Source organism: Buteo buteo, chromosome 6, assembly GCF_964188355.1.
Source record: "Buteo buteo chromosome 6, bButBut1.hap1.1, whole genome shotgun sequence".
Lineage (NCBI taxonomy): Eukaryota > Metazoa > Chordata > Aves > Accipitriformes > Accipitridae > Buteo > Buteo buteo.
The window spans coordinates 49796707-49823343 of NC_134176.1; the positions used below are offsets into that span (position 1 = coordinate 49796707).

General features: G+C 39.0%; 1 protein-coding gene across 20 annotated transcripts in view; it reads left to right on the forward strand.

The window, feature by feature from the left end:
* The window catches only part of CD44 (CD44 molecule (IN blood group)), a 63364-nt gene that overhangs the window by 16428 nt on the left and 20299 nt on the right, over positions 1-26637 (forward strand). For 16 of the 20 annotated variants that reach the window (XM_075030903.1, XM_075030909.1, XM_075030912.1 and 13 more), the window contains exons 2-12: positions 7164-7329; positions 9744-9880; positions 11341-11412; positions 12090-12329; positions 14460-14555; positions 18301-18426; positions 19102-19224; positions 20403-20528; positions 21204-21326; positions 22755-22859; positions 24900-25079. In XM_075030903.1, the coding sequence (XP_074887004.1) occupies positions 7164-7329; positions 9744-9880; positions 11341-11412; positions 12090-12329; positions 14460-14555; positions 18301-18426; positions 19102-19224; positions 20403-20528; positions 21204-21326; positions 22755-22859; positions 24900-25079 (1494 nt within the window). The remainder of the gene's footprint in view (positions 1-7163; positions 7330-9743; positions 9881-11340; positions 11413-12089; positions 12330-14459; positions 14556-18300; positions 18427-19101; positions 19225-20402; positions 20529-21203; positions 21327-22754; positions 22860-24899; positions 25080-26637) is intronic. The other 4 variants (XM_075030904.1, XM_075030925.1, XM_075030905.1 and 1 more) reach the window with 3 other exon arrangements.

Sequence of the window (26637 nt, forward strand, 5' to 3'; positions counted from 1 at the left end):
GCTTTAGTGAATGGTTTTATTAATAGCCTCTAAAGAAATGGTGGACTATTCAGCAAATAATAATGCCATCCAGCCCTGTGTGTATCATAGTGTATCACTGGTAGGTAATCACTGAATGATATTTTTGTACATTCAAGTTCTCCCAGATGTCAAAATGGTGGTAACTGGGCTATCTTAGTATATCTGTTGACAAAACTTCTTGGATCCTGAAGTGTTTCATGAATCCATCCCCTATGAAATTTTGTATTCGGAGGGCATTTCCTCTAGTCAGAAGTAAAATATGCATTCTTATTTAGCCATGAAGTAGTTTTCCTGAGAAACATTTAAAAAAACAAACACCAACTGGATACAGGTCTGAACTGAGACCTGAGATCTGAACTGTCCAGACCTCCTCAGATCTTAGGACTCATATGGTCCAATTTCTAGCTTTGCCTGGAGACCAACCATAGTCACTAGGAGTCTCTTCTAAAGAGATGTTAACCTGTTTCCAATATGCCACTTTTCTCTACTTCATTACCAGCATGCATTAAAGTAGGTGCTAATATTCAAAATGTAGATATCAGTGCTAAGCTAATGGTTGTTTTTGTTCAGAAGTTCCAGTACAAGATTAAATAATCTGTGATTATAAGGAAATATTTACCCATGTATATCTGCCTAGAGCTTGAAATCTGTTTAATAAATTTAGAACAAAGTTCTTATAAGAAATGTAAAAACTGTATTCTATTAAAGTGAACAGAGAATGAAAACAATCTGCACCATCAAACCCCTAATTCCGTCCCTGTTTTCAGCCCCAATTTATCACATCCTGGTGATCTATCAATCATCTTGAACCACAAACCGAAAAGGAAAATCCCCATGAGAATAGCACACTAACATTTCCTGGTTGCCATGCAATGCAGGCTGTGGTTTTACCAAGAAGTCTGTTAACAAGCTTGTGTCTAAGTATTCTTTTACAGGCTTTTGTTTAAGGGGGGGCAGGGTTTTTGCAAATCTTCCACTTCATTTGCTTTGTTGTATCTCTGCAACTGCTAAAATAACTTTTTTTTTTAAAAAAACAACATCCACCTTGAGGATGAAACCTCTAGGTATTGTCTTGAAAACAATAAAGAGCAGAGAGCAGTGCATGAAACATCCATACAGTGGATCAAAAATCTTTATGGAAAATCAACTCCAATGGGAAGAGTCTGCATGAGTCAGTGTTAGTCATTATGCATAAGGGTTGCAGAACCAGTGTAGAAATGGAGATTGCACCTGGCTTCTTACTGTGACAGCTTCTAACAAGCCTCTAGTATTAATAATCAGGGTGTAACTCACACTTTCATGAAAGGACAATGCTCTTCAGTCTGTCTCAGCCAATTCTATCACACCAGTGGGCTCTAGCTAGCAAATTGTCTGTGGAACTGTAGCTAGTGATTTTGGCTGAAACGTGTTAATTAAGCCTGGTTTAGATATGTGAATGGCAAAAACAGAGAAGGGCTTGCATGCAGCTACTTGAGACAGAGCACCAGAAATCCCAGGAAAGACAGGGAGAAATGGCCTCTGTGAAAGTTAATGTTCTCCATGCTCATAAAACTCAGCACAGGCTTAGGGGCATTCCATGGCTTTGGGTTGAGTCACCCAAGTCTCATGGTCTGGATGAGATTAATGATGATGACAATTCAGGCATGTCTAGTACTTTTTGCCTTTTTTAAGAGCTATTACTAAACAATTTTGTCTTTCAGCTGTAGCAAATCATGTGGATGTCAGGGAAAGATCATGGCCTGGCAGCCTCCAAAGCCTGCCAGCTATAAGAGGGGGTAGAAGAGAAGGTTTGGGTGCTGCTTGTGATTCCACTGTGAGTCCACTCTGATTCAGCTCCTTTGAAACTTCAAAGGGGTTGCAGGGATCAGTAACAGTTTGGCCCACAGTATGAGGTTTGCATTCCCTTGTCTTTTGAAACAAAGAAAAAGTCCATCTTTTGCATAACTGTGCTAAAGCCAGCTAAGTAGCATCAACATACAATTAATGGATTTGACCTTTCTGCACTATGGGAAAAGTGGAATATGTGTTTAGATTTGGATTTAGCAATCATGGTTCTTTCTTAACTCAAAATTTGTCTATAAGCCTCAGCATGGAAGAAAGAATTTAAGGTGTTAATTTAGTTTAGACCCCATCTTTAATTTTTATAACTTTGTATTGATGTTACTATAAATATTTTAATTAATGCAATTAAGGGTTCCCATTGTCTGGACATAAAAATATGAGACCATATGTAGGGTTCAGCGTTCAGAAGATCTCGCGATGTCACGGAAAGTTAGAGGGTTAGTCGCAGCCTTCTGATGTACCTGTAATCCTGCCTCCCCTTGTTAGTATAAAAGGAATTAACTGCGCAATAAAAGGGGGAAGTTGGCGCTCACACTGTGTGTGTTATCTGTCTCTTTCCCTGGTCCAGGCCAACCAGTGGTCTAAGCGTGGCACCTTGATATGTAGCGAACGCTACAACCATAAAGTAAAAACTCTGGGTTCCCTGACAACTCTGGGCAGTATGCTCTGCATCTGTATTTTGCTGGTTTTAAAATGTGGTAGTTACTGTCTTCACAGAGGAGATGCTGGGTTTATGCAATTTGCTTAGACTCTGCAATGTCATGTGAGTCCTTTTTCCACACTCATTACTTCACGAACAGAGTGTTTATACTACAGCAACGTTACAAATATTTTTAATAGTACTTGTAGAAGATATCATCAAGATAAAAACAAAGCATGCTGTCTCAACATTACTTTACGGCAAAGTGCCAACTAATCCAATGCCCTCGAAACCAGCTTTGAGAACTGGATTGGCACATTTTTGCCTGGGGTTTCCTTGACATGATCTCCCACGCCGCATGAGCGAGGCTTCCTGGGAGCTTTGGCCCTTGTGTGCGTGCGTGCCTGCAGTGCAGTTGGTCAGCACATGTGCAATAAGCCTGATGCTTCCCAGAAGTGTCCTGGTGTGCGGTATGTAAACTGTAGAGCCAGGCTCAGCATTTCCATGGAAAACGTACATGTGTGTAGCTGTAGTCCTCAAGTAGTTCCATTAAGCCTATTTGTGTAAATAAGCCTGTTTATTTTCAACAGTTCGAGTTTAAGGAATTGGCTGCCTAATAAGTGGGATTCTGACTACAACTGGATCTCTGGGTGGTAATGGAACATATATTGTAGTGTTTTAAAACCATGAATGGGCTGAGATTTGATGACAGCTGAATCAAATTCACTCTAAACAAAAGTGAACTTCACTTAATATTTATGTGACTCTGGAATGAGTTGTGAGATTCAAATGCAACCCAAAGCAAGTCGATGTGGTATCTGCTTTCATAGCGAAAGCTCTTCAGAAATTAGCCTAAAGTTATTGGAAGAGATGTTGGTGTTCCAAACAAACAAATCTAGTTCCAACATCACTGAGCTTGTTACTTTTAAGTAATCAAACAGATCTTTGTGATCTGATCCCCAAATTTAATATCAAGTCTTGGGCTTCACAAAGTATGTTAATTATTACCAAATTTAGGCCTGCCTTGTTCCACAGGGAAGAGAGAATCAAGAAGGGAAAACTGAAGAGAAGCCTTTTTTCCTGTCTAGGTCATTTATGTTTAATACCAATACTGACTGGACAACTTCCAAAATCATGTCAGGCTTTGAATATGGAACATTCAGACCCGAAGTAGAAGTCACTCACATGGCAGCTGTGAGAGCAGCTGCATCCCATAGCAGTAGTCGTGAGCCACATCCTTCTGTGCAGAGCAGCAATTCGTTGTGTTGTAGGAAAACATCTATTGGGATCTGCAGCCTGAACATCTGTTGACTCCGTTTGTGACACCATGTCCATGTGGTGATGGCTTTTGAGCACATGGCGCTGTTGAGTGAGGGGCTGGCAGCGGCAGGTCTCTAGTCAGTCCCTCAGCTATCGCCAGGAGCAGTGCTGCGCACGTCTGCCTCTGGTACTCATGGAAGCGCCGCAGCTATTTCAGAATCATGTGTGGGAACTTGCCGAGACTAGCATTCTACGTTAATCCACTAGCTTCTCCTCAGACTGTAAAACTCAGCCCTGTTGCAAGACATTAAGTCCTCCAGGAAAGAAAAATGCATTTGTTAGTGTCCTGTTCCACACAAGTTCCTCAATCTTGCCTTCAAAATCTCTAATGACATGGCTGTCATCAGAGATATTTTAATAAAACTATTAGAACTATTTTTCCCTGGAAGAAAACAGCTGTGTCGAAACAAAGGTATTTTGAGAAAACATGTTAGGCTTGCATAAATTTTACAAAACTAAAAATTATGTCCTCTGGGTATTTTTATAACATATGATAATAAAAATATTAAGAACTGTAATCATCAAGATTGATAAACAGCTATATAATGTATATCAATTTTCTTTACATTAAATGCTTTTGTCAGCCTAAATAATGGGTGAAGCAGGTGGGAGAAGAGATTTTTTTTTTTACGTTCTTTTTGTGGAAAGGCAATCCAAGTAACCATAATGATTAATTCTGTTGCCTATGGTAAAAGTATTTAAGATTGAATGCACGGCTTTTGAGCTCCTTTGGACAGGCAAACATCAATACTATTGGACTCCTACCTATGCTGTGAATAATGCTTGTATTTTCATACACCATGTAGCCTGGCTCTAATCCGGTGTTCTATCATCTCCTTGATTGTTTTCTGTTACCTGTGGAAAGGAACATTCCTTGCAGTTTACACTGAGTAGATACACTGTAGATAGAATAATCTCAGTTTACCAATGAACAAAAGCAATTGAAGGAAGAGTGCACGCCTTGATTACTATCATTTGCTTTCACGTCTATGCTATTGGTTTAACCCCAGCCAGCAACTAAGCACCACGCAGCCGCTCACTCACTTCCTCCCCAATACCCAGTGGGATGGGGGAGAGAATTGGGGGAAAAAAAGTAAAACTCATGGGTTGTGATAAGAACAGTTTAATAGAACAAAAAAGAAGAAACTAATAATGATAATGATAACACTAAAAAAAGTGACAATAGTAATAATAAAAGGATTGGAATGTACGAATGATGCACAATGCAATTGCTCACCACCCGCCGATCAATGCCCAGTCAGTCCCCAAGCAGTGATTCCCCGCCCGACTCCCCAGTTCCTATACTAGATGGGACGTCGCATGGTATGGAATACCCTGTTGGCCAGTTTGGGTCAGGTGCCCTGGCTGTGTCCTGTGCCAACTTCTTGTGCCCCTCCAGTTTTCTCACTGGCTGGGCATGAGAAGCTGAAAAATCCTTGACTTTAGACTAAACACTACTTAGCAACAACTGAAAACATCAGTGTTATCAACATTCTTCGCATACTGAACTCAAAACATAGCACTGTACCAGCTACTAGGAAGACAATTAACTCTATCCCAGCCAAAACCAGGAAAGCTATAGAAGAAAACAGATGGTCAAGCAAAAACATTAGAAAAGTTGCTTGTTATTCACATAGAACGTGTCAATGCAAATGTGCATGAATTGCATTTCAGGTCTTTGAGGAAAACAGTGATTATATGGCATCGTTTATTTCAAATAGATGGTACAGACACCCCCTTTTAATATTTGGATAAGACTGGTCTATTTTTCCCTTTCTTGCACGCGTAACTCCCAATAAAATTAAGATAAACATGAGCCATGCTCCTCTCTCCACTGGGAATAATAGGCTACTCCAATTAAGTGTGCTTTGCAGTTGTCATTCTAGTCTGGAGTTGCAATCACTTTTTTCTCTTGAGGGAAAGGTGGGGCAGGAGCAAAGTTAATTCACATTGCTTTGAAGCATCCTGATCTTTCCCCATTTTCTCCATGCATGATTGTTCTTATTTGTATTCCTATTCTTATTCTTACTCATACTATTATTTTTAATTCTTTCTTAGCTGTTCCTGTTAAAAAATGATAAACAAATGTTCCTTTTTCCTCTCATTTTACTCGGTCACACTTTCCTTGGATTATACAGTTTTCTCACTGTACCTGTTGCATTGTGTAGGCAGTATCTTTCCAACATAAAGATGAACGGGGTGTGATCTCCTCAGAGCCCCTAGCCCTTATGCTTTTCATTCAGTGACTGTAGTGAATTGCATGAGGCACTCCCCTCCCATAGGCTTTGCATGTACTGCTTTTTCAGGGTTCCCAGGCTGAAGGCCAGAAACCAAATTGCACAACCTAACTATGGCACCTAATGTTTTTTTTCATTATTTTTATCCCCATACTGCTTGCCATTGAAATTTACTTCCCTGTGCAAACCTTCACAGTATTATTAAATTAAAATCCAAGACATCCTTTAACATTAAGTAAGCTTACTAAAGTACATATTGAAACGCTGACATGGTTTGGCAGTAAGGTGTTTGTGTGTGAGCATGAACTCAGCAAGAGGAAGCCTTTCAAAATAGAGGGAAATACTGTCAAGATGAATGAACAGGGAGCAAGAAGTTAATTCATGTGAACTCTTACATAATGTGTATTTGATGCTTCTCTATCTGCCCCAGCAGGCTGAATAAGAAGAGCTTAAATATTATCTTTCAGGGAGTAATGTTGTTCTAGTTCAGAATATCTGTGCAGCTCACAGTTTTTGTCTCAGGTAGATCATGCCACATCAAACCAATGCAAGCTTTCTGCTTTTGTCTAGCTAATAATAGGAACACGTTTCTTGAACTAGTTCTGAAGCTGGGGATTGACGTATATATATCACTGTGAAGGGATCACAATGAGATAATTAAGGAACCTTATGATTATAAAGGCTCTGATTATACACCACTTCATCTTTAAAAAATTCTGTTATGAATGAAATAATTTGTTTTCAAATACATTTGACTATTCAGTTACTTTTGCAGTACTGTGGCTTCCAAGACTTTCACAATTTACATGTTCTTCACATTATTGTTAATGGTATGTTAAAAGTGCTAGATACCTCACAAAAACATGTTTGTATTGCTATTTTTGGAAAGGCTGAAGATTTGGCTTGTGTCTCAGCCCAAAGAAGGGAAGTGTGAAGAATGTGACTGAAGGTGCTAGCACTCTTTCTGAATGAATTGGTAGCTGCTACTTGTCGCTGATTTGCATTGAAAGCACTAAACTTGAAAATAAATCATTTCCAGGTCTTCAGTGAAGCATTGAGTCCAACAATTTGCAATTTCTTTTTTTCTTTTCTTTTGATAACAGAGTTCAATGTAAGTTGCAGATACGGAGGAGTTTTTCATGTTGAGAAAAACGGTCGCTACAGTCTCACGCGATCTGAAGCAGTTGAACTCTGCAGAGCTCTCAATAGTACCTTGTCAACACTAGAGCAGTTGAAGAAAGCTCATGAACTTGGATTTGAAACTTGCAGGTAAAGAAATTCTTGACAAAATAATCTATCATGATAAGTCCAGCCATCCATGCTATAGTATAATAATTACAGTTGACTTCATATAGCTGTTAATTAGTTGGAAGTATCAGTCCTCAAGTAAGTTATATTCTGTGAAGAACAAAACATCTCTGTGCGTGTTATGTTTGCTCTGGGTCTGGTAATAAGTTCATGACTGCATATACTTTTTACCGATTATCTTTAAAATATCATCACCTCTTACAGGTAAAATCTAAATTTAACAAAAGATTGACCATATAATAAACTAATTAGGAAGATGTTAAGATCATACTGTATCACTGACTATTTGATAAGTATGTGAAAAGTATTTATGATTTTTAATGACTGATGTAAGTCCAAAGACTGAACATGGTATATACAGTATAGGGAACTCTGTCTTGTCAAGAAACAGTAAAAATCAGCAAGTGGTACTTTGAGAGATGAATTCTTGACATTCCAGTGAAAAAATGGCCACAATATTAGTGCATTCTTATAATCTGTGAATGGAGAAGTTTCAGAAGACAGCCACAAAGATTAAAAAAGCCCAAACCATGTTGTCAAGTGACTTAATTACCCTCTGTAATTAATGATGCATAGGGCAACAAATGTGGATAATACAGACTCTTCAGTTTAGCAAAAAATAACTGACAAAGAGACTGGAAATTACTCACAGAAAATTTTGGATTCGAAAAAATGGGTACTAATACAACAAAATATGTAAGGATAATAATTATTGGCTGAAACAACTTACAAAGGTTGTAGTAGGTTCTTTGTCACACCAAAATTTCACCAAGATGAAATATTTTCCCCAAGGATGCCCTCTGTTCAAACGGTAGTCAAGCCGGGATAGTCCTATGGTCTGTAAATACGTCAGACTAGGTGATCATGTGATCTTGCTTTCCAAAACACATAATACACTTCTTATACAAGTCAGCCTAAACATTCATATGCAGAAAAGAGATTGAACTCAGGAGCTGTGAATTTGAAGTTTGGTTTTGTGTTTTTTTTTTTTTTTAAAACAAATAACATAGATTCATGTTGTTAAACCATTATAGAATTGAACTAAATTCCAGTAGATTTTCAACTTTATTACAACCTAAAATAAGCAGCAGATGTGGAGAAATGGCATTTATCTTCTAACTGACTGGAGTAGAAAAGTTCAGTGGGCATTTTTCCAAAATTGTAAGACTTTCGTTCTGGTACCATGAGAAATAGTACTAGCATCAATACTGCTTGCAACTATTTCCTGCAAATCATTTCATTTCAGTTTAGTCAGTGGTGCTTTACTTTTTTAATGCCTAATGCATGAATGTTCTTTCTTACTGGCTTGCAAGCCTATGAGAATTGAATAAAGGTCCTTTCAAATTAATAGCATCCATACAAAATAATTTGTAATCATGGAAAGATACATGCAGTGCCTTGAAAACGCTCTTATATATATAAAATTCATGCACTGCCATTGATGACAGCATATGGCACGTTCATTTTCACAAGCATTATGCCCTGCACGGTGGTGAAAGAGGTGGACAACAGTGCCAGGGAACAATGGACAGAAAATTCTTAGAAGATTCTTCCATGAAAAGTGGGAATGTCATTTAAAATAGTACCATGTAAAGACTAGAGACAATTCTTTACTCTCAGGGAAAAGTTCTGCATAACATAGTAGGCATGTTCTTTCTCTAATGTTAGCATATGAACATACTTAATATTCTGAATTGTCCAGCACTACACAATATATAGAGACTAGGGATCAAATATTAACTGAACACCTAGGGGTAGAGATTTCTAGTGCTAGCAATTATGAGTATTCTGCAGTGTGGAAAGTCTTTTCTGAAGTTAAAATATAAAGATAATTGAAAGAAGGAGTAGAGGGAAATGGTTTTTGCAGTGGGGAGCTGTAGTTTATCATTAGTGTTACAATTCTCCCTAATTCACAGTTTAGCAGAGGACAGATGTAAGTAAGGCATGTAGATACGATGTCGTGGTTTAACCCCAGCCAGCAACTAAGCACCATGCAGCTGCTCACTCATTCCCCCCACCCAGTGGAATGGAGGAGGCAATTGGGAAAAAGAAGTAAAACTCCCAGTCCCTCACTTTCACTGCCTTGCTCTGGAACTGATCGTTGTAAGTAGTAAGATGCTCACTTAATTAAAATCAGTTTAGCTCTAGAAATTACATGCAAACTGGTGTTGAGTGCCTGGAGGGTGATGTAACTACATGTGAGAAAGGAACACCCTTCATATACAAAAAGTATGCATAAATGCATGCACTTCTTAAGAACAATGTAACATGAAAATAATGGCTTCTTCGTGGCTTCTTTGTGTTTGAGATATCTAGAACACTTACGTCATCTGCTATAATATATAATATGGTGTATTTTCCTCTGTTCTTCACAGGTACGGGTTTGTAGTGGGGAATATTGTTATCCCACGAATCAATCCCTATCATCTTTGTGCAGCAAATCATACTGGCGTTTACAAACTTTCAGCAAACACAACTGGTCGGTATGATGCATACTGTTACAATGCCACAGGTATGTATATGCTTTTATGATGTATTTTAGATATAGATTAACTAACAATAACATATGTAATCTCCTATTTAAGGTACAGGAATGAGGGCTTCTATATTAAATATAATCTGTTTTTCAGCTGAGAAGAAACACCTTTTGTCAGCCTTTAGAAGTGTATCTATAACGCCAGCAATGAATTTGTTCCATTTTGTTATTAGTGTGTTTTGAACTAAACAATTTTCTGCCCTTGAGACTAACTTAATAGCCTCAGAACAGTTCATTATAATGGCTTAATACAGTGAACCACTGCAGCAGTGAATCTAAAAGATGTAACTGTTGTAGGCGGTGGCACTCATCTCTTCCGTTCATGCACATGTGAGCTTCTATAGCAAACGATAATGTTAAGGGATGCTGGGAGTGGCTGCCACCTGCAACAGCTCCAACTCCCAGGGTGGCCATCCCAGGCCCATAGACGTGGCTGCTGCCCTCCTCTTTGCAGGTTCATCCAGTATTTGCTCCCCGGCAAATCTCTGTTCAGACATAGGCAGTTAGATAGCGATGCGGGTCAGAAGCAGACTGCTTTCTTCTAAGGTTTTGAACTTTTTAATAGTTGCGAATATTTTACTAAATTATTAGGAAAACATAGATAATCTTGTGACAGATGCTGGACGCAGGATTTGAAGATAAAATCTGGACTAATTTCAAGTGTCTCGAATTTCAGTAGATTATTACATTCACAGCAGAACCAGATCTTGCAGAAAGCTGTGGGCAAAATTCATTGATGATTTGAATGGCAGTGACATTTTTTGATTTTGTTGTTGGTGGTCATATCATTAAAAATCATCTTTGCATTGGCATAGTATCAAGTGAGCTGCCATCCTCTGTCACCCATGAATGACTCTTCTGCTGCTACAGTGAAGTCCATCCCCACCAGAGCTTTCTAACTCCTCCTGAGTCTTATTCCCTTCTGGCAGTAGGAGCAGGCAGCTCACACACTGGCCCTGAGCGTGGCACTGCAGCCCGCTGGAGCAAGTGGTGATCACCGGACCTGGGGACCTGGGGACCTGAGATCTGGGGACCTGAGACCTGGGGACCTGGGCACACTCTGCTTGTGCAGAGCCCTCCGTGGAGGGGATGGGGTCCCTCCGGCTAAAAAGGATTAAAGCTGCCGCCATGACATGCATTGAAAGCGGGTCATAAGGCTATTTTAACTGACGCTGATCGCAACCATTTTCTGGAATGGTTGTGGAAATGGAGAATCTTGTCGTTAGCTGACAGAACAATCTTGAAGTGCTCCGCCTGGGAAGGAGCAAAAAGGGAACGTAGGTAGATCAGTGAATAATGTTTGATTTGGAAATTTGTTTTCCATTGTCCACATCTGCAGCTGATGCTTTGTGATTATGTACAATTAATATGGGTATACTTGAGTCTTTTTTCTCAATTTTCTCAAATTAATATTTTCGATTTTCCTTCTTTTACAGAAACAAGAGACAAAGCGTGTGAGCCAATTGAAAGACTAGATACTTCTTTCCTCAACAATCAGGGTGAAATAGGTACTGTATTGATTTAAAAGTCCTGCCACTTGTTTCACTTTTAGGATCCAGTTATCTTTTTTTACATAAACAATTGCTAATATTGAAAATCAAGCCAAACATAAGAAAAAGAAGTCAAGAGATGTTCAACAGCAATTAAAGCAATTAGTCCCTTGTCTTGCCCTAAATCCTGTGGAGCTTGGTTTGTCACAAGGTGCTACCAAACATTTTTTATATAGGTATTTGACATTTTTTAGCACCTCAGAGCTGCTAACATTTCTTTGGCATATAGGACTTTACTTAAGACAGCAACCTTTCTACACCTCATTTGGGCTGCTGGCAAGAAAAGCAGCTGGAACTGGAAAAAACCTCTCATAATAAATTATTTGTCTGAATTCTAAAATTCTGATTGACTTTACAGAAGCCAAGATTTTATATTCAAAATCAAACTGTCTGATCAAAATGCAGAGTAGGCCCTATATGCTTGACAAATATATACGTTAGCATATATACATTAGACATAGCTTAGTGATGTATGACCTAAACAGATGAGATAGGATGGCAAAAATGGATGAATTGATATTAATCCACAACGGTTTCTATTTTTTTGTTATAGGACTTAAACTGTTTAGCATTACTGAAATATAGCTATGTAGCTTCTTGATATTATCAGCTGCTTAATTTCCTGTTTCGAACAGTCATTGACAATGCAGATGGCTCACGTTATAATGCAGATGGCACACGTCATAGCGGAGAGTCCTCAACCTCAGGTGCAGATGATGAAAATGCAGGTAGCGGATCAACACATGACACAACTCCCATGGATACCTCCATCAGGAGATCCAGCCCCTCATATTATGGAAGTGCTACTCCAGTCTCACAGCTACCAGATCATTCTTCTGGAGGGGGTGAAAAAGAAATTCCTAGAAAAGATTCTGGTAAGGACAGTAGGTTGCCACTTTAGAATAACTAAGTGAAGGATTATGTTGTTAGTTAAAGGTTATCATGAGGGAATGAGAAGCACTGTCTCTAATTTGTATCCTGGAGAAGTAAAAGGAGAATGTGTATCTTTGAAAGAAAACAGAAGCATTCTGAATTTCTAAGGATTTTTTTTGCTTGCACTGGAGTACAAAGCAGCCACACATCAACATAGTTTCCCACATAAACCTTCCCAGGATGTTGAGAACAGATGATTCTAAGAATTTGCTCTTGTTCTTATTAAAATATTTATTTCAGTAAAGGCTCAAAAACATATCCAGCAGAGGTTAGTGAGGCTGAGGGTATGCGTATATAGAGATAAGGATAACATACTCTTATTTGTTCTCTAAAAGGATGAATTGACATTAAGTAATAAGAACAAGGAGGATTTTACAGTACAATTGATTTCTCTTTGTACAAATACAGGGGTATTTTTAGGACATCTTATTACAGCATATTACAGAATGCACAAAGAGATAAAAATGTCAAATTAAAATGTTATTACTGTCTTCTTCCTTTAGGTGGTAAAGCCAAATCTATTTTCATGAAGCCCTACCAAATACAAATGCCGTACTCTTTTCTAGGGCATTCTGCAGGGTGGCAAATTAGGGAATTAGAGTACCTTGCCTGTATCTTGCTTTCTTGTAAAAGTGGCTTGAGTTTTATTTCATCTTTCATTTTGCTTGTGTGGCTGAAATCATCAGAGGTCTGAATGACTAGCTCCCATTGAACCTAAAGGATACAAACATAATTCATCCTCCAAGTAACAGTAAAGTTGACTGTGTGACCTCTGACTACAAGCTTTTTATCAAATCACCAGTAACGTACCAGTGAAGGATACCACTAGTTTGCATCATTATATTCAATACTGAAATTAAAAAAAATAAAATTGAGCAGAAGTATTACAATTATAAAATTACTTTTCACTGGTGGTATACTCATGACATGTTATGCTTGTTTTTCCATGTAGTTAGCATCATGGTAAATGTTAGGTAAATCCTAACATTCTCTTCCTAAGGAACTAGGATCAGAGCCATTCCCCAACGTGTATGCGATGTATTTCAATTGCTTGCCATGACAACTCCTATCAACTCTGCTTACATGCAGAGTTTAGATTTTTGGACTGTATCTCAAAATATATCTCAGTGGCATGGTTTAACCTCAGCCAGCAACTAAGCACCACGCAGCTGCTCAATCACTTCCTCCCCAATACCCAGTGGGATGGGGGGAGAGAATAGGGGGAAAAAAAGTAAAACTCATGGGTTGAGATAAGAACAGTTTAATAGAACAAAAAAGAAGAAACTAGTAATGATAATGATAACACTAATAAAATTACAATAGTAATAATAAAAGGATTGGAATAGACAAGTGATGCACAATGCAACTGCTCACCACCCACCGATTGATGCTCAGTTAGTCCCCGAGCGGTGATCCCCCCACCCCCACTCCCCCCAGTTTATATACTGGGCATGACTTCACATGGTATGGAATACCCCATTGTCCAGTTTGGGTCAGCTGCCCTGGCTGTGTCCCCTCCCAACTTCTTGTGCCCCTCCAGCTTTCTCGCTGGCTGGGCTTGAGAAGCTGAAAAATCCTTGATGTTACACTAAACACTACTTAGCAACAACTGAAGACATCAGTGTGTTATCAACATTCTTCTCATACTGAACCCAAAACATAGCACTGTACCAGCTACTAGGAAGACAGTTAACTCTATCCCAGCTGAAACCAGGACACTCAGTAAAGAGCGGAATACCAATAACTCACTCATTGCTCTAGAACCCCTCTCCAGATGGTATACAGGTAAAATTAGAGCTTGTATCACATAAACAGATCATTGCCAGAATGTTCATTATCACTGTAATACATACTGCTCTTGAAATAATCTGTTTTGGTGATATCCTTACTATGTTAGTAAAGTAAGGCTATTTGGGGTTGAATTTTATGAACAACCTAGTCTGTATCTTTCTCCTCTCTTGGACTAATAAATGAAGGAATGAAGCTTGCAGTATAGAATAATTAAAGTAGTTTTAAGTACTGGGTTGCAACTCAGCTAATGAAATAGTAATGATTCATCCATCACCAAACAGATTATGAAGTTACTCCTATATCGCCTGACATCTCTTCGATGACGCCAGCTGATGATTCTCCTGGAAAAGATGGTGGACAGTATCCTGCGAGTACTAGTAAGATTTATGTACTATAATAACTACATCAAATACAGATTGTATTAAAACTGCTTTCTTCTTCCAGCAGGGTATTCTGGTAAGTGGTGAAGTATACATGATAGCCAATTTTGGAAAGACATTGAAAGACAGTACTTTCCAGACTGGTTAAGTCAGAAATAAACTTCACACCATGGAAGCCCGTGATAGTGAGGAATTTGCTTAATTGTTTTTACTGATAGATGGTTAAATGGTCTATGTGACTTGGAGAGATGGTGCCCTCGTTATTGTATTTAGAAATCACAGGATAGAGTAAGAATAATTGTATGTCTCACACAGTTAGCAAAAGACAGAAATCATTCAACCAAGCATCTTGTCTCAGAGGATGTGAAGGTTAGTAACACCTTATGAATATGTAGATGGAAAAAAGAAATATCTGGTTGGTTTTCCCCCAAACCTTGAAATCAAGTAGAGAATTTTCCGGTGCTTGTTTCAAGTGAAAGGTTTTGCTACAAAGTACTGCCTTTAAGGGGTGGAGGGGAAATTCCACCTGGTAACAGTGGGGAGTTTGTCTGGTTGACTCTGGTGGTGATTTTTCCTTCCTATTCATTTGCTTTTGTATGCATGTGTGCTTTCGGTTTTTCCTTTCACTACTTGATTATCAAATGTATTGATCCTAAATACATACGTCCCTTGCTGTTGCTAACAGTACTCTCTCATGGGCATGACTATTTTAGAGAGGGAAAACTAGAGGTATTTAAGATTTTAAAAGATCAAAATAACTTTAGAGCTATGTAATAAAAGATGTCAATACTGATATATGTGTATCACAGAAGTGATAGCATTGGAATGATTGCTTATTGGTTTAGGGCTGATACATTGATTCTCTGGAAAAAAAGATTATGAAGGTACTGCACCTGGGCTTTTCTGGTAGCTTTAGCTATTAGTCAGCAACATCACTTTAAAGCCAAACAGACCCATTTCATTTAATTTTGCTGCATTACAAATGAATGAGTGATTTAGCACTCCTTTCAGAAGTTAAGTATAAACTATGCATCTCCATGAGAATTCATCAAATATTCAGTAGCATAGGAGAAAGTTACATGGAGAACAAAATGAAAAGAAAGAAGAACAAAAAAGAAAATAAAGCCACGCCCCAATGTCTGCTATTTACATTGTGCAACAGTGCAGGCTCATTGAAATATCCTGGCCACAATTTAATTTCCCAGAGAAAAATGCCACAGGCAGGAAAGTGGAAAATTAAGAAACAAGTAAAGAAAACTATTCATGTATAACTTCAGATAGATGGCTAAAAATATAGCTGTCTAATTCTATAGTGTGTGAAAATGGGAAACAAAACTGTTGGCTCTCCATCTATACTACCCAGCATTTGTAAACATAAAGCTTGGTGAAAAGGTGTCTAGCTTGATCAAAACACTTCTTTGCTATGGGTTTGAAGTGAGCAATTGCCACAGCTCCTTGTTCTTCAGATGATCCTGTTTCATTGTTGCTCTGGCTTTGGACATTATTGGTGATGTTGTCCATCAAGTTCATGGTCCAGCACTTTGCCATTGATTTTCTCTTCTGGCTCGAGCAAGATTTTCTCTTTGTTATTAACAAGTTATAATTCATCTGTAGATGTCATGGATCAGATGTCATAAAATTCTGTTGCTGATCAATGAGATACTTCCCTAAGTTATCAGAGCCAATTCCTCAAACAGTAACTGCAACTGATTTTGTTCATCCATATAGAGTAGACATTTTTATGCTCTGGTGGATTTTCCTTTTATTTGGTTTGGAGCATTCCCTGCAAAACATCTCACCAATAAAAAAGTCTTATGTCCATACTTTGGCTAATCTAACAGGAAAGCATCTGCATTGGTATTTTGCATGTGGAAGGAAGCCATGACTACATATTCATCAATTAAGAAAATGAGCTCCTAAGGCTTGCTGTGGAAAGCAGGTAGAGGTGCAAATTTTGGCAATTACAGCAAGTCAGATGGCAATTATTTAGTTATTCAGTTATTTTCTTGTTAACCAATGTTTTGGCATTATCATTTTGTTCACAGTTCCACTCCAAATCTGACACCACCTGGGTTTTGATGGTCTGTTGCTCAGAGATCAGATTTTGAATGTCCAGGTTTCACATTTTCTGACACCAGTGCCAGAACAGTATTAGTAGTACTAAGTTTAAGGAGCAATTACTGACTACGAGAAGAGGCAATATTTTTTCAGACAAGGACAGCTTCTCAGAAAGGCAAAATCGGTCAGGTTTTGTGGCCAAATATTGTAGTTTAATCCCAGCCAGCAACTAAGCACCATGCAGCCGCTCACTCACTCTCCCCGAATGCCCAGTGGGATGAGGGGAGAGAATAGGGGGAAAAAAGTATAACTCTTAGGTTGAGATAAGAACGGTTTAATAGAACAAAAAAGAAGAAACTAATAATGATAATAACACTAATAAAATGACAACAGTAATAATAAAAGGATTGGAATGTACAAACAATTGCTCACCACCCACCGACTGACACCCAGTTAGTCCCCGAGTGGTGATCCCCCGACCCCCACTGCCCCCAGTTTATATACTGGGCATGATGTATGGAATACCCTGTTGGCCAGTTTGGGTCAGCTGCCCTGGCTGTGTCCTGTGCCAACTTCTTGTGCTCCTCCAGCTTTCTCACTGGCTGGGCTTGAGAGGCTGAAAAATCCTTGACTTCAGACTAAACACTACTTAGCAACAACTGAAAACATCAGTGTTATCAACATTCTTCTCATACTGAACTCAAAACATAGCACTGTACCAGCTACTAGGAAGACAGTTAACTCTATCCCAGCTGAAACCAGGACACCAAAATAGCTACACCTTGAAAAAGTGCGGTTCTGAGTTTAAGTCCATACACTTTGTACACTTTGCAGTTTACAGATAAGCAAAACATAACTACTGCAGACTGAAAAACATCAGTTTATCCTGTTTGATCATTAGACCTTTGATTCCTAGGTCTTGCATTTTCCAGTGCTTTCATATATTGCACAAAAAATGATCAAAACTGCTGTCTTTAATATTAGTCTTGAAGGTATTTTTCTGAATTAATTATTTAAAGATTTTTTTTCTGAATGCAGAAGAGTACATGATATCTTCATCTTCAAGATATAGAAGTAAGATGGTCTAAATGCTGATAAAAATATTGCTTGTGAGGAATTGCCAGAATAAAATTTTTCCAGAGAAACATTTTGAAGAAGATTTTGCTTTCTTTTGGTGAAGATGTGTATGACTTGAACCTCAGCTCTTCTTGCAAACACTGTTTCTCAGTTTATTGATGAATATCTTAGCAGAGAGAAAGGTTAAACTATCACCTAACTTGCCTGAGGGATTTCAATTTCTATGGTGTGCATGCTTCTGTTAGCTTTGAATGCTTTTTTGTCAAAATACTGGGCGTATTTCACATATGGTACGTATGTTGATCTGTCACAACTAAAAATGCTATGCAGAATTCATTGACTTTACTGGACTTACAGAGCTGGTAACACACTCTTACACTTTAGCAGAATGTTTCAAATTTCACTTACACTAAAAGCATTGGATATTTTTGCTGTTGAAGGAATGTAATGATACCATGGGTTCATACATTCGCCTTGCACTCACATCCATCTCAGTGGCATGAGCATGCTCAGGGTGACAGTGCTGGTGGACTTGACTTTGCTGGAGGAAAAGTGCTTCTCGAGAAATAATAACAAGATCTTGGTTGAACGAACCATGTCCTATCAGCTCCAGGGCCTCATCATGACAACCTGGAGAAAGCCACCACCCAAGCTTGGTGGAATCCGTTCCCAGACCACTGGTGGTGGTCAAACCCTGCACAGAAGACGCAAGAACCCACGCAAGCAACCAAGGGTAAAGAATGTCCTGCTAAGAGGGCGCTTTGGTTAGGGGCTGAATAACCAGGGCACCAGGGCAGCAACCTTCAGAAGCATTAAGTGGAGGGAGGTTGAACGTGTGGTCTGTCACTGCTTTTTGTTACTGCGTGTTTGAAGTGGGACGAGCAAAGTACTGGGCTATCTCTCACCGACTGTACATTTGGTAGCGATAGAGCAGCTGTCCGCATTGTTCCTGTGCTGCGGAGCTATTCTGCATGTCGGAAAGGGATGAGTATGTGAGTCATTTTATAAAGGATGTACTTGGGTTTTTCTTTTTTGCTGTTTGGAGGCAATTAGAAGTAGACTATTCCAGTGAGAAGGACATGTGGGAGAAAGGAAGAAAGTGTTTTCAAGCCAGTACACTGTGCTCACTCTGCTAGGAGAGGACAGGTTCGGGTAGTGCTGCGAGCATGCATAGGGCATGGAAACGTAGTTAAGAGCCCCGTTGGGCAGCTTCAGCAGGGCCATGGCAGAGCGATGAATCCCTTGTGGGTGGAAGAACCAGGAGGAGATATGGACCATGGGACGCAGGGTGCTGTACACTCTTCTCTGTGATTGTAAGGCTGCACGTAGGGGAGAGAGGGAAGCATAACTGCTGTCAGCAGACAACCTTGTGGGTTGGGGCTTCATGGCAGATTTAACATCATCACAGCAGATGTGACCTCAAGTGGCAATGGTTCGGATGACGAAGACTCTTCAGAGGAGGTGACTTACCCAACAGTGTTTCCAGGCTGGGACAGGAGTGCGGCCAAAGACGCGTATGCTCCAAGTACTAGTAAGGAACTTCCTTTCTCTTTGGATGGTTTCTTCCTTCTTCTTCCTGTCCTACCCGATGTTCCTCCTCCTTTGCCACACATATATTGTGTGAAAATTGGTTGCTCTCCCAATCAGCTCCTGTTTCAAACATATCTCCCATGTCACAGGAAAAAAATGTTTAGATCTTGTGACGTCCATCTGTATCCTTAGAAGCACCATCTTCTATTGCTTCTAGAATTGATGTCTTGTCTCCATTCATATCTGACTTGTCGGCTTCCCCCATGGCATGTTGTGTCTCAAGGAATAATTCCTCTTTGGAGGGAGTTTCCAGCCTCTATACAAGTGGCACAACTATTTCTGTTTGCATGCCAATGTCTATTTGTCTTGCCTAGCACAGTGGGCAAAAAGGCTGTAGATTCCTGTCATTTTTCTAAACAAAAATCTCTCCCCATCCTTAAATGCCTGTCACAAACCTACAGAACATTAGTATTTGAAACGCTATATTCTGAGAAAATATTGTGCATTGGCAATGTGATAGGAGTAAAGCTGCGCCTCTCTCTCCATGCTATGCTGACGCCTAACTGGAAAGTGTTCCTGGTGTGGATTTTGCTGACAGCATCAGGACAAGGGGAGTGCATGTGTCTTTTGAGGGGAATGGCTGTAGTTCTGAGCCCAGGTCCTTGGCAGCATTGGCTTCATGGGTTTGTCAGTAGAAAAGGAGGCTAAACTAATGGGTGTGCTTATCTCTGGGTGTCCCTTTTACCCGTCATGGATATTTCTTTCACCTTTTATAACTGATTTTGATCTTATGTCATCTTGGTGGATGTTTCTCATTCTGGGCCCTATGTAAGGCTATCTGCTCTCTCCTGTTGGCAAAGTCTGTGAGCTGTTGGCAAAGCCTGTGAGGAACTCATTAACCTTGTTGAATGTAAAGGGCTAGCAAAGACTCACAGGGCTTTTTGATGACTCCTCTCAAGGGACCACGTTCTTTCTTGGGACTGCCACTAGTGCTTGCATCTGGCTGTCTGAAGAATGTAATGATACCATAGGTTCATACATTCGCCTTGCACTCACATCCATCTCAGTGGCATGAGCATGCTCAGGGTGACGGTGCTGGTGGACTTGACTTTGCTGGAGGAAAAGTGCTTCTCGAGAAATAATAACAAGATCTTGGTTGAACGAACCATGTCCTATCAGCTCCAGGGCCTCATCATGACAACCTGGAGAAAGCCACCACCCAAGCTTGGTGGAATCCGTTCCCAGACCACTGGTGGTGGTCAAACCCTGCACAGAAGACGCAAGAACCCACGCAAGCAACCAAGGGTAAAGAATGTCCTGCTAAGAGGGCGCTTTGGTTAGGGGCTGAATAACCAGGGCACCAGGGCAGCAACCTTCAGAAGCATTAAGTGGAGGGAGGTTGAACACGTGGTCTGTCACTGCTTTTTGTTACTGCGTGTTTGAAGTGGGACGAGCAAAGTACTGGGCTATCTCTCACCGACTGTACATTTGGTAGCGATAGAGCAGCTGTCCGCATTGTTCCTGTGCTGCGGAGCTATTCTGCATGTCGGAAAGGGATGAGTATGTGAGTCATTTTATAAAGGATGTACTTGGGTTTTTCTTTTTTGCTGTTTGGAGGCAATTAGAAGTAGACTATTCCAGTGAGAAGGACATGTGGGAGAAAGGAAGAAAGTGTTTTCAAGCCAGTACACTGTGCTCACTCTGCTAGGAGAGGACAGGTTCGGGTAGTGCTGCGAGCATGCATAGGGCATGGAAACGTAGTTAAGAGCCCCGTTGGGCAGCTTCAGCAGGGCCATGGCAGAGCAATGAATCCCTTGTGGGTGGAAGAACCAGGAGGAGATATGGACCATGGGACGCAGGGTGCTGTACACTCTTCTCTGTGATTGTAAGGCTGCACGTAGGGGAGAGAGGGAAGCATAACTGCTGTCAGCAGACGACCTTGTGGGTTGGGGCTTCATGGCAGATTTAACATCATCACAGCAGATGTGACCTCAAGTGGCAATGGTTCGGATGACGAAGACTCTTCAGAGGAGGTGACTTACCCAACAGTGTTTCCAGGCTGGGACAGGAGTGCGGCCAAAGACGCGTATGCTCCAAGTACTAGTAAGGAACTTCCTTTCTCTTTGGATGGTTTCTTTCTTCTTCTTCCTGTCCTACCCGATGTTCCTCCTCCTTTGCCACACATATATTGTGTGAAAATTGGTTGCTCTTCTCATCAACTGTTCTTTCAGAAATGTCTCTTTTGCGATTGGAAAAATCATGAGAGGTCCATATCGATAGAATGAATATCTCTTCTATCACTACTTAAAATTAAGTTCTCATTGTCATGCCTATTTGAATGCATGCATTCACTCATGATTTTCCAAGAAAAATAAATGTTCTTATTTTTTTATATTTTTTTCTTTTTTGTGGAAAAAAGTGTTAAAATAATTCCAGTTCATCTTATTTATATTTTATCTCTATACAATGTAGACTTCCTGCCTGTGGAATATGTTCAGGCACAATTTGGGGAGGCCAAATTGCAAGTGCCCTTTTCATTGGGAAGTGTTAACAAAACAGTCTCATATTTGCTACCTTCCACACTCTTCCCATGCACTGTTCTGACATCATCTCATTTGTTTTGTGAAGTCAGATGTTTAAGCATGATCCAATACCACAACTAAGATATTTTAATACACAGACTTATTTTCCTGATAGGAATATTTCCACAGTGATCATCTGATAGGTCTTTTTTAATTAAAAAGGTAAACCATATCTAAAATAATTTTGTCTCAATACCAGAAACCCACCACATATTAGGATCTTCACTTCTAGAAGAAAATACAAAATGAGCAAGTCATCTTGCTTCGGGATTTTTTATTCTTTTGCCTAAGTTTTGGGTATTTCTGGTGTTAATGTATTTATCTTTGAGGTTCTTCATTGGTGACTTATTCCACATGGCATATTGCATTCCAGCTACCTTTAATGGCCTAGTGGTATCTGCATGCTCCATGGGTACACGTATACAGTCTCTGATCATAGACTCTTGTGGAAGTTTTATTTTATCTGTTCAATTGTATTATAACTTTATTGACTAATATTGGCTTCGTGGTGGCTGTCAAGGTGCGTTCGTTTTTTTGCTGACCATAGCTTTTAAACTTGGTGGTGGATATTCTAACATGAATCTGAGTACTTAGAAAGCATGTTTTACATGTATGCAGACATCTACCATATTCTTTAGGTCCAGCATTATTCTTCGAACTTGAGTTTAAACATCTGTAACTGCTGTAATGATTTTGCGCTACTTCTGCTATACATTATTCTTCTATTGCTTGTTTTTCCCATTCTTCTTGGGACACTTTGCATCTGTCCAATGCAAAGAAAAGAATAACTGGTTTGATGTAAAGGAATTTGATAAGAAGAGTAGAGAGACTACAGTTAGGCTATGCATGAATTTCCATTTTCCATCACCTCTATGGCACACACTAACAGTAGAGTAACAGTGGCAGATGTAGAGCATGGTCAGCGTTGAATCCTCCATTGTCCTAACAGCTGTGGACTTCCAACACGAAACACTTCTGGAAATCTCCACACACGGTCATCGGAACCCCACGTATACGGATGAAGAGGAGCAGTATCCTAGCTCTGCTGGCAGGGGTAAAGCAATTAAGCATTTCAGATAATATTGAGATTTGTGACATAATTCGGTGAAGTATAGCACTGTTTTGGCACAGCTGGTTGTAATTCCCATACCATTAACCTCAGTTCAGTATAATACCTTTGTATTATTTCTACTAGAGCCCTCAGAGTTGGCATCTATAATATCCATCTGTCATTCCAAGTCTACCTCTTGCATCTAATCTTCATTACTTGCCACTTTTCCTCACGTCTCTGGGTTTTTTAAACTTGTACTGCCAGTAGTGTAATAAAACTGAGTAGATTGTAACATTTGGTGACCCACCTTGGTGAGAAAAAAAATTCCCTTTTTTCCACTTCAAAATTTCTATTGTGAAATCTGAAGATAAAAGTCAAAAAGGGGAGCTAGTGATTCAAATACATGAAACTGTGCTACAAAGGACAATATACTACCTCCAGATGAACATGAACATTTTGCTACCAATGTTAGTGCCAGTAACCAACTGAGATAGTGAAAGTGTGCTCATGTTCTTCAAGTCTAAAAACCTCTGTAGGCAAAGGCTCACAGACTGTATTCTCCAGCTATTTTTGTTGTGTACCTAAATAGTTTCCAGTTAAAATTTTTTGAAAAGCATAGCTGGATATGAGCTTCATTTTCAGGATGTTTTGGCTGTAATGCACAGCTTTACCCTGTTAAGGAGAGGTGCAAAACTGCATAGCTGGAGGCACAGCTATATACAGCTGGATTGGGGGCCAGCCTTGTGATTGCATAAAATTAGATTGTACTGAAAAGAAATACAGTTCACTGGGACTTGTGGAAAGCCTTCTTATCCCTCTGTAAAAACAAGCATTTTCTACATCCTATGGTATTTCTTTGGTTTTATATGATCTGCCTCCAATAGCTAGATACCTGTCATTTTGAACAGTGAAAGTTTATACAATTGGCATGAGAACAGGTACTATAATCACCCAGAAATAATTTTTGTGATAACTTTCTTTTAGTTCTGAAGTATTGTTAGATCAGTTGTATTCATACATTAGTTAATTTTAAGGTTTTTTTACAAGATAATCTATATGTAATGGGTTTCATTACAAAAATAATGAATTACATTTGCATGAGTGCCCTCTGTATGAACAATTCATTGCCTGGATGTGAAGATAAATATTCCTCCAGTTTTTCTCTTTTGGGGAAATATCATAGGTTTCTTTAGCTGGTAACTTATGGCATATGTAACAGGTCTAGCTTATTCTTTGTACACTCTGATTAAGGACCTTTGCTTTACCTTTAATATAACAGTCATGGAAACATTTGATACCTAAGGCAAATATATTTCAAACTGAGTTCTAATGCTCATCTTAGTGTTATAGATATTCCTTTTTTTCCTGGTGTATCTTTTCTAAGCCTTTTAATATTCATTAGAAAAATCTCTTATGGTGGTGGTACTTCAGGTGATTTCTGACTGCATCTTCTGCTATGTAAACAACAGCAAATTAAAGAGTGAGCAACAAATTCATTTTGTCAGAAAAAGCTTTAATTATTACTGAGTTCAAAACAAGTATACTTTTCAACTTTGAATATATGAACCTTCCTATTTCATTCATCCAGTGCCAGAAGAAAAGACAATTTCCTTGGAGCCAGCCTTGTAATTGTCTCATTGAGATACTAACTCAAAAGAGAAAGTTCACCATCTTTTTCACTTTCAAAACCCCAGAATACAGACTCAACAGTTAAGTTAGTATTAATAAATGTGAAGTAGAGATGCAAGCTCTTGTTTGAATGTGTTCTTCCACTGCTTGTCCTATAGCTTTTCTTTGCAATTGGTCATTTGGATACTTTCTAGCACACTTAAATCTTCTTCTGATCCTTGTGATGCTTTTGTGCGATAGGGTTTCCAAAGGACTTTTGTCTTCTTTCATCTTTCATTTCACATTAAATGTAACAATGAAAACAAAAAGCCAAAACACAAAAGCCAAGCACTCTTGCTCTGTAGACCATGAAGATGAGAATATGACTGGTGTTGAGTGTTTTGATCATTATTGATTCAATCATCATCTTACCAGCACTAGTTACAAGTGAAAATGAAAAACATCAAGGACCAACTCAACATCCGCTATTACACAGTGTTCATTCTGGATGGATAAGTCAAGAGCAAAATCCTGCAAATACCACAGGGAGTTCTGAACAACACGAATTTACTGTTGCAGGTGAAAATGATATTGAAAAGGAATCTTCTCATACAGGTAATATTACAGGTCACGTTTTAGTAAATTATCAGGGTTTACTAAAGATTTAGTTTTAGGATTTTTTTACTAACAATTTTGCATTCTGAGGCCATAACAGAGGTTCTGTGAATAAACCTGAGCAATTCTGATGTTATATTATATATATTTTTAAATTATTCTATTCTTCAGACCTGTTCCTGGAGGTTTGTTTTCTCTCCTATTTGGGTTGCGTGTCAAGACCTGTAGTAGATTAATTCAGTAACTGTCTCCTATGTTTTGTGTTTTGTGTCAAGCAGTCACAAGGCTTTAACAGGCTATCTGCCAGGGTTTTATCTGTAGGAAACAGTGAATCCTTAAATGGAAAAATAATAATGTCTGTTGTATTTTTCACTTATCTGGGAGCTGTGTTCACTCCCCTTTTGCAAGTCATTATTGAATCTGGGTTTTTTTTCAGTTTTTGTTAATATGGCATTAATATCTAAAAGTTTTTGTCTAAAATATCTACTCACCCCACTTTTGAACTATGACAAGATGACACTGGTGATGAAGGGAAGAAAGCAAAGCATAGTGTAGAATAAAAGAGAGGCTTTTCTCTTCCATCAGTTGAAGCAATTGAGACGTAAAAGATCAAATTGTACTATAAAGCTAGTAACTGAAAATTCACATATATTAGTTTCTGTTCCTGTGAGTGTACTAAGTTTACTAGTTATTGACTGATGTGCTATACTAAGCACTGCCAACAGTGAATTTAACACTGTCATCATCTGCTCTTGCAGATGATCAAATACGGCCACAGAAGACAAGCATATGATAACCATTATTTGAGATGCTGTATGACGTGGATCTATTCCTTCAACTACATGTAATCTTATTAGCAAAAGTTTTGTGTAGCTCACTGCTACAGCAGCCCCTAAGCCCACATTCCTCTAAAATATCAACCCCAGGTGTTTCATCAACATCCTTTAAAAATCTGGTGATGCAGTACAATGTATAACTAATATATATAAATACTATACTGTACCACACTACTAGAACAATATAACTTGGCCCAGTTGCAATTAAAGTTTTAACACACTGGCAAGTTTCTTGGGTTTTTTAAACTGGTTTGAGGGGGTTAAGAAGGGTTATGCTACTTAGAAGTTTTGGGTACTTTTTCACTGTGACTGTCTAATAAAAGCTACAGATTGGTTGACATGGACAATATTATGTTTTTCTAAATAACTGCAATATCAAATATTCTTCAGTTGAATGGTGTCTTACTTATTGTGTGCACCATTCACAAATCTGCAGCATGTGCTAGCCTTCCCCTCTGTCAGACTTCTTTGTCTATTTTCCTGGGGATGCTGCAACTAATAAAACAGTGAAATTTTGAGGGGGGAAAATTGGATAGTCAATACACTCAAATTCTGTGATTAAACTCTTACTGATGGGTCATATTCTTGCAGTTATTTCTGCCTTTGTTGTTCTTAATTCTGCATTGGTGGATATTGGTTTGATATTCAACCAATACAAAGTCAACAGCATAATTTGGGGAAATACTTTTGAAAAACAAGGTGATATCTTGATTCTGAAAAGC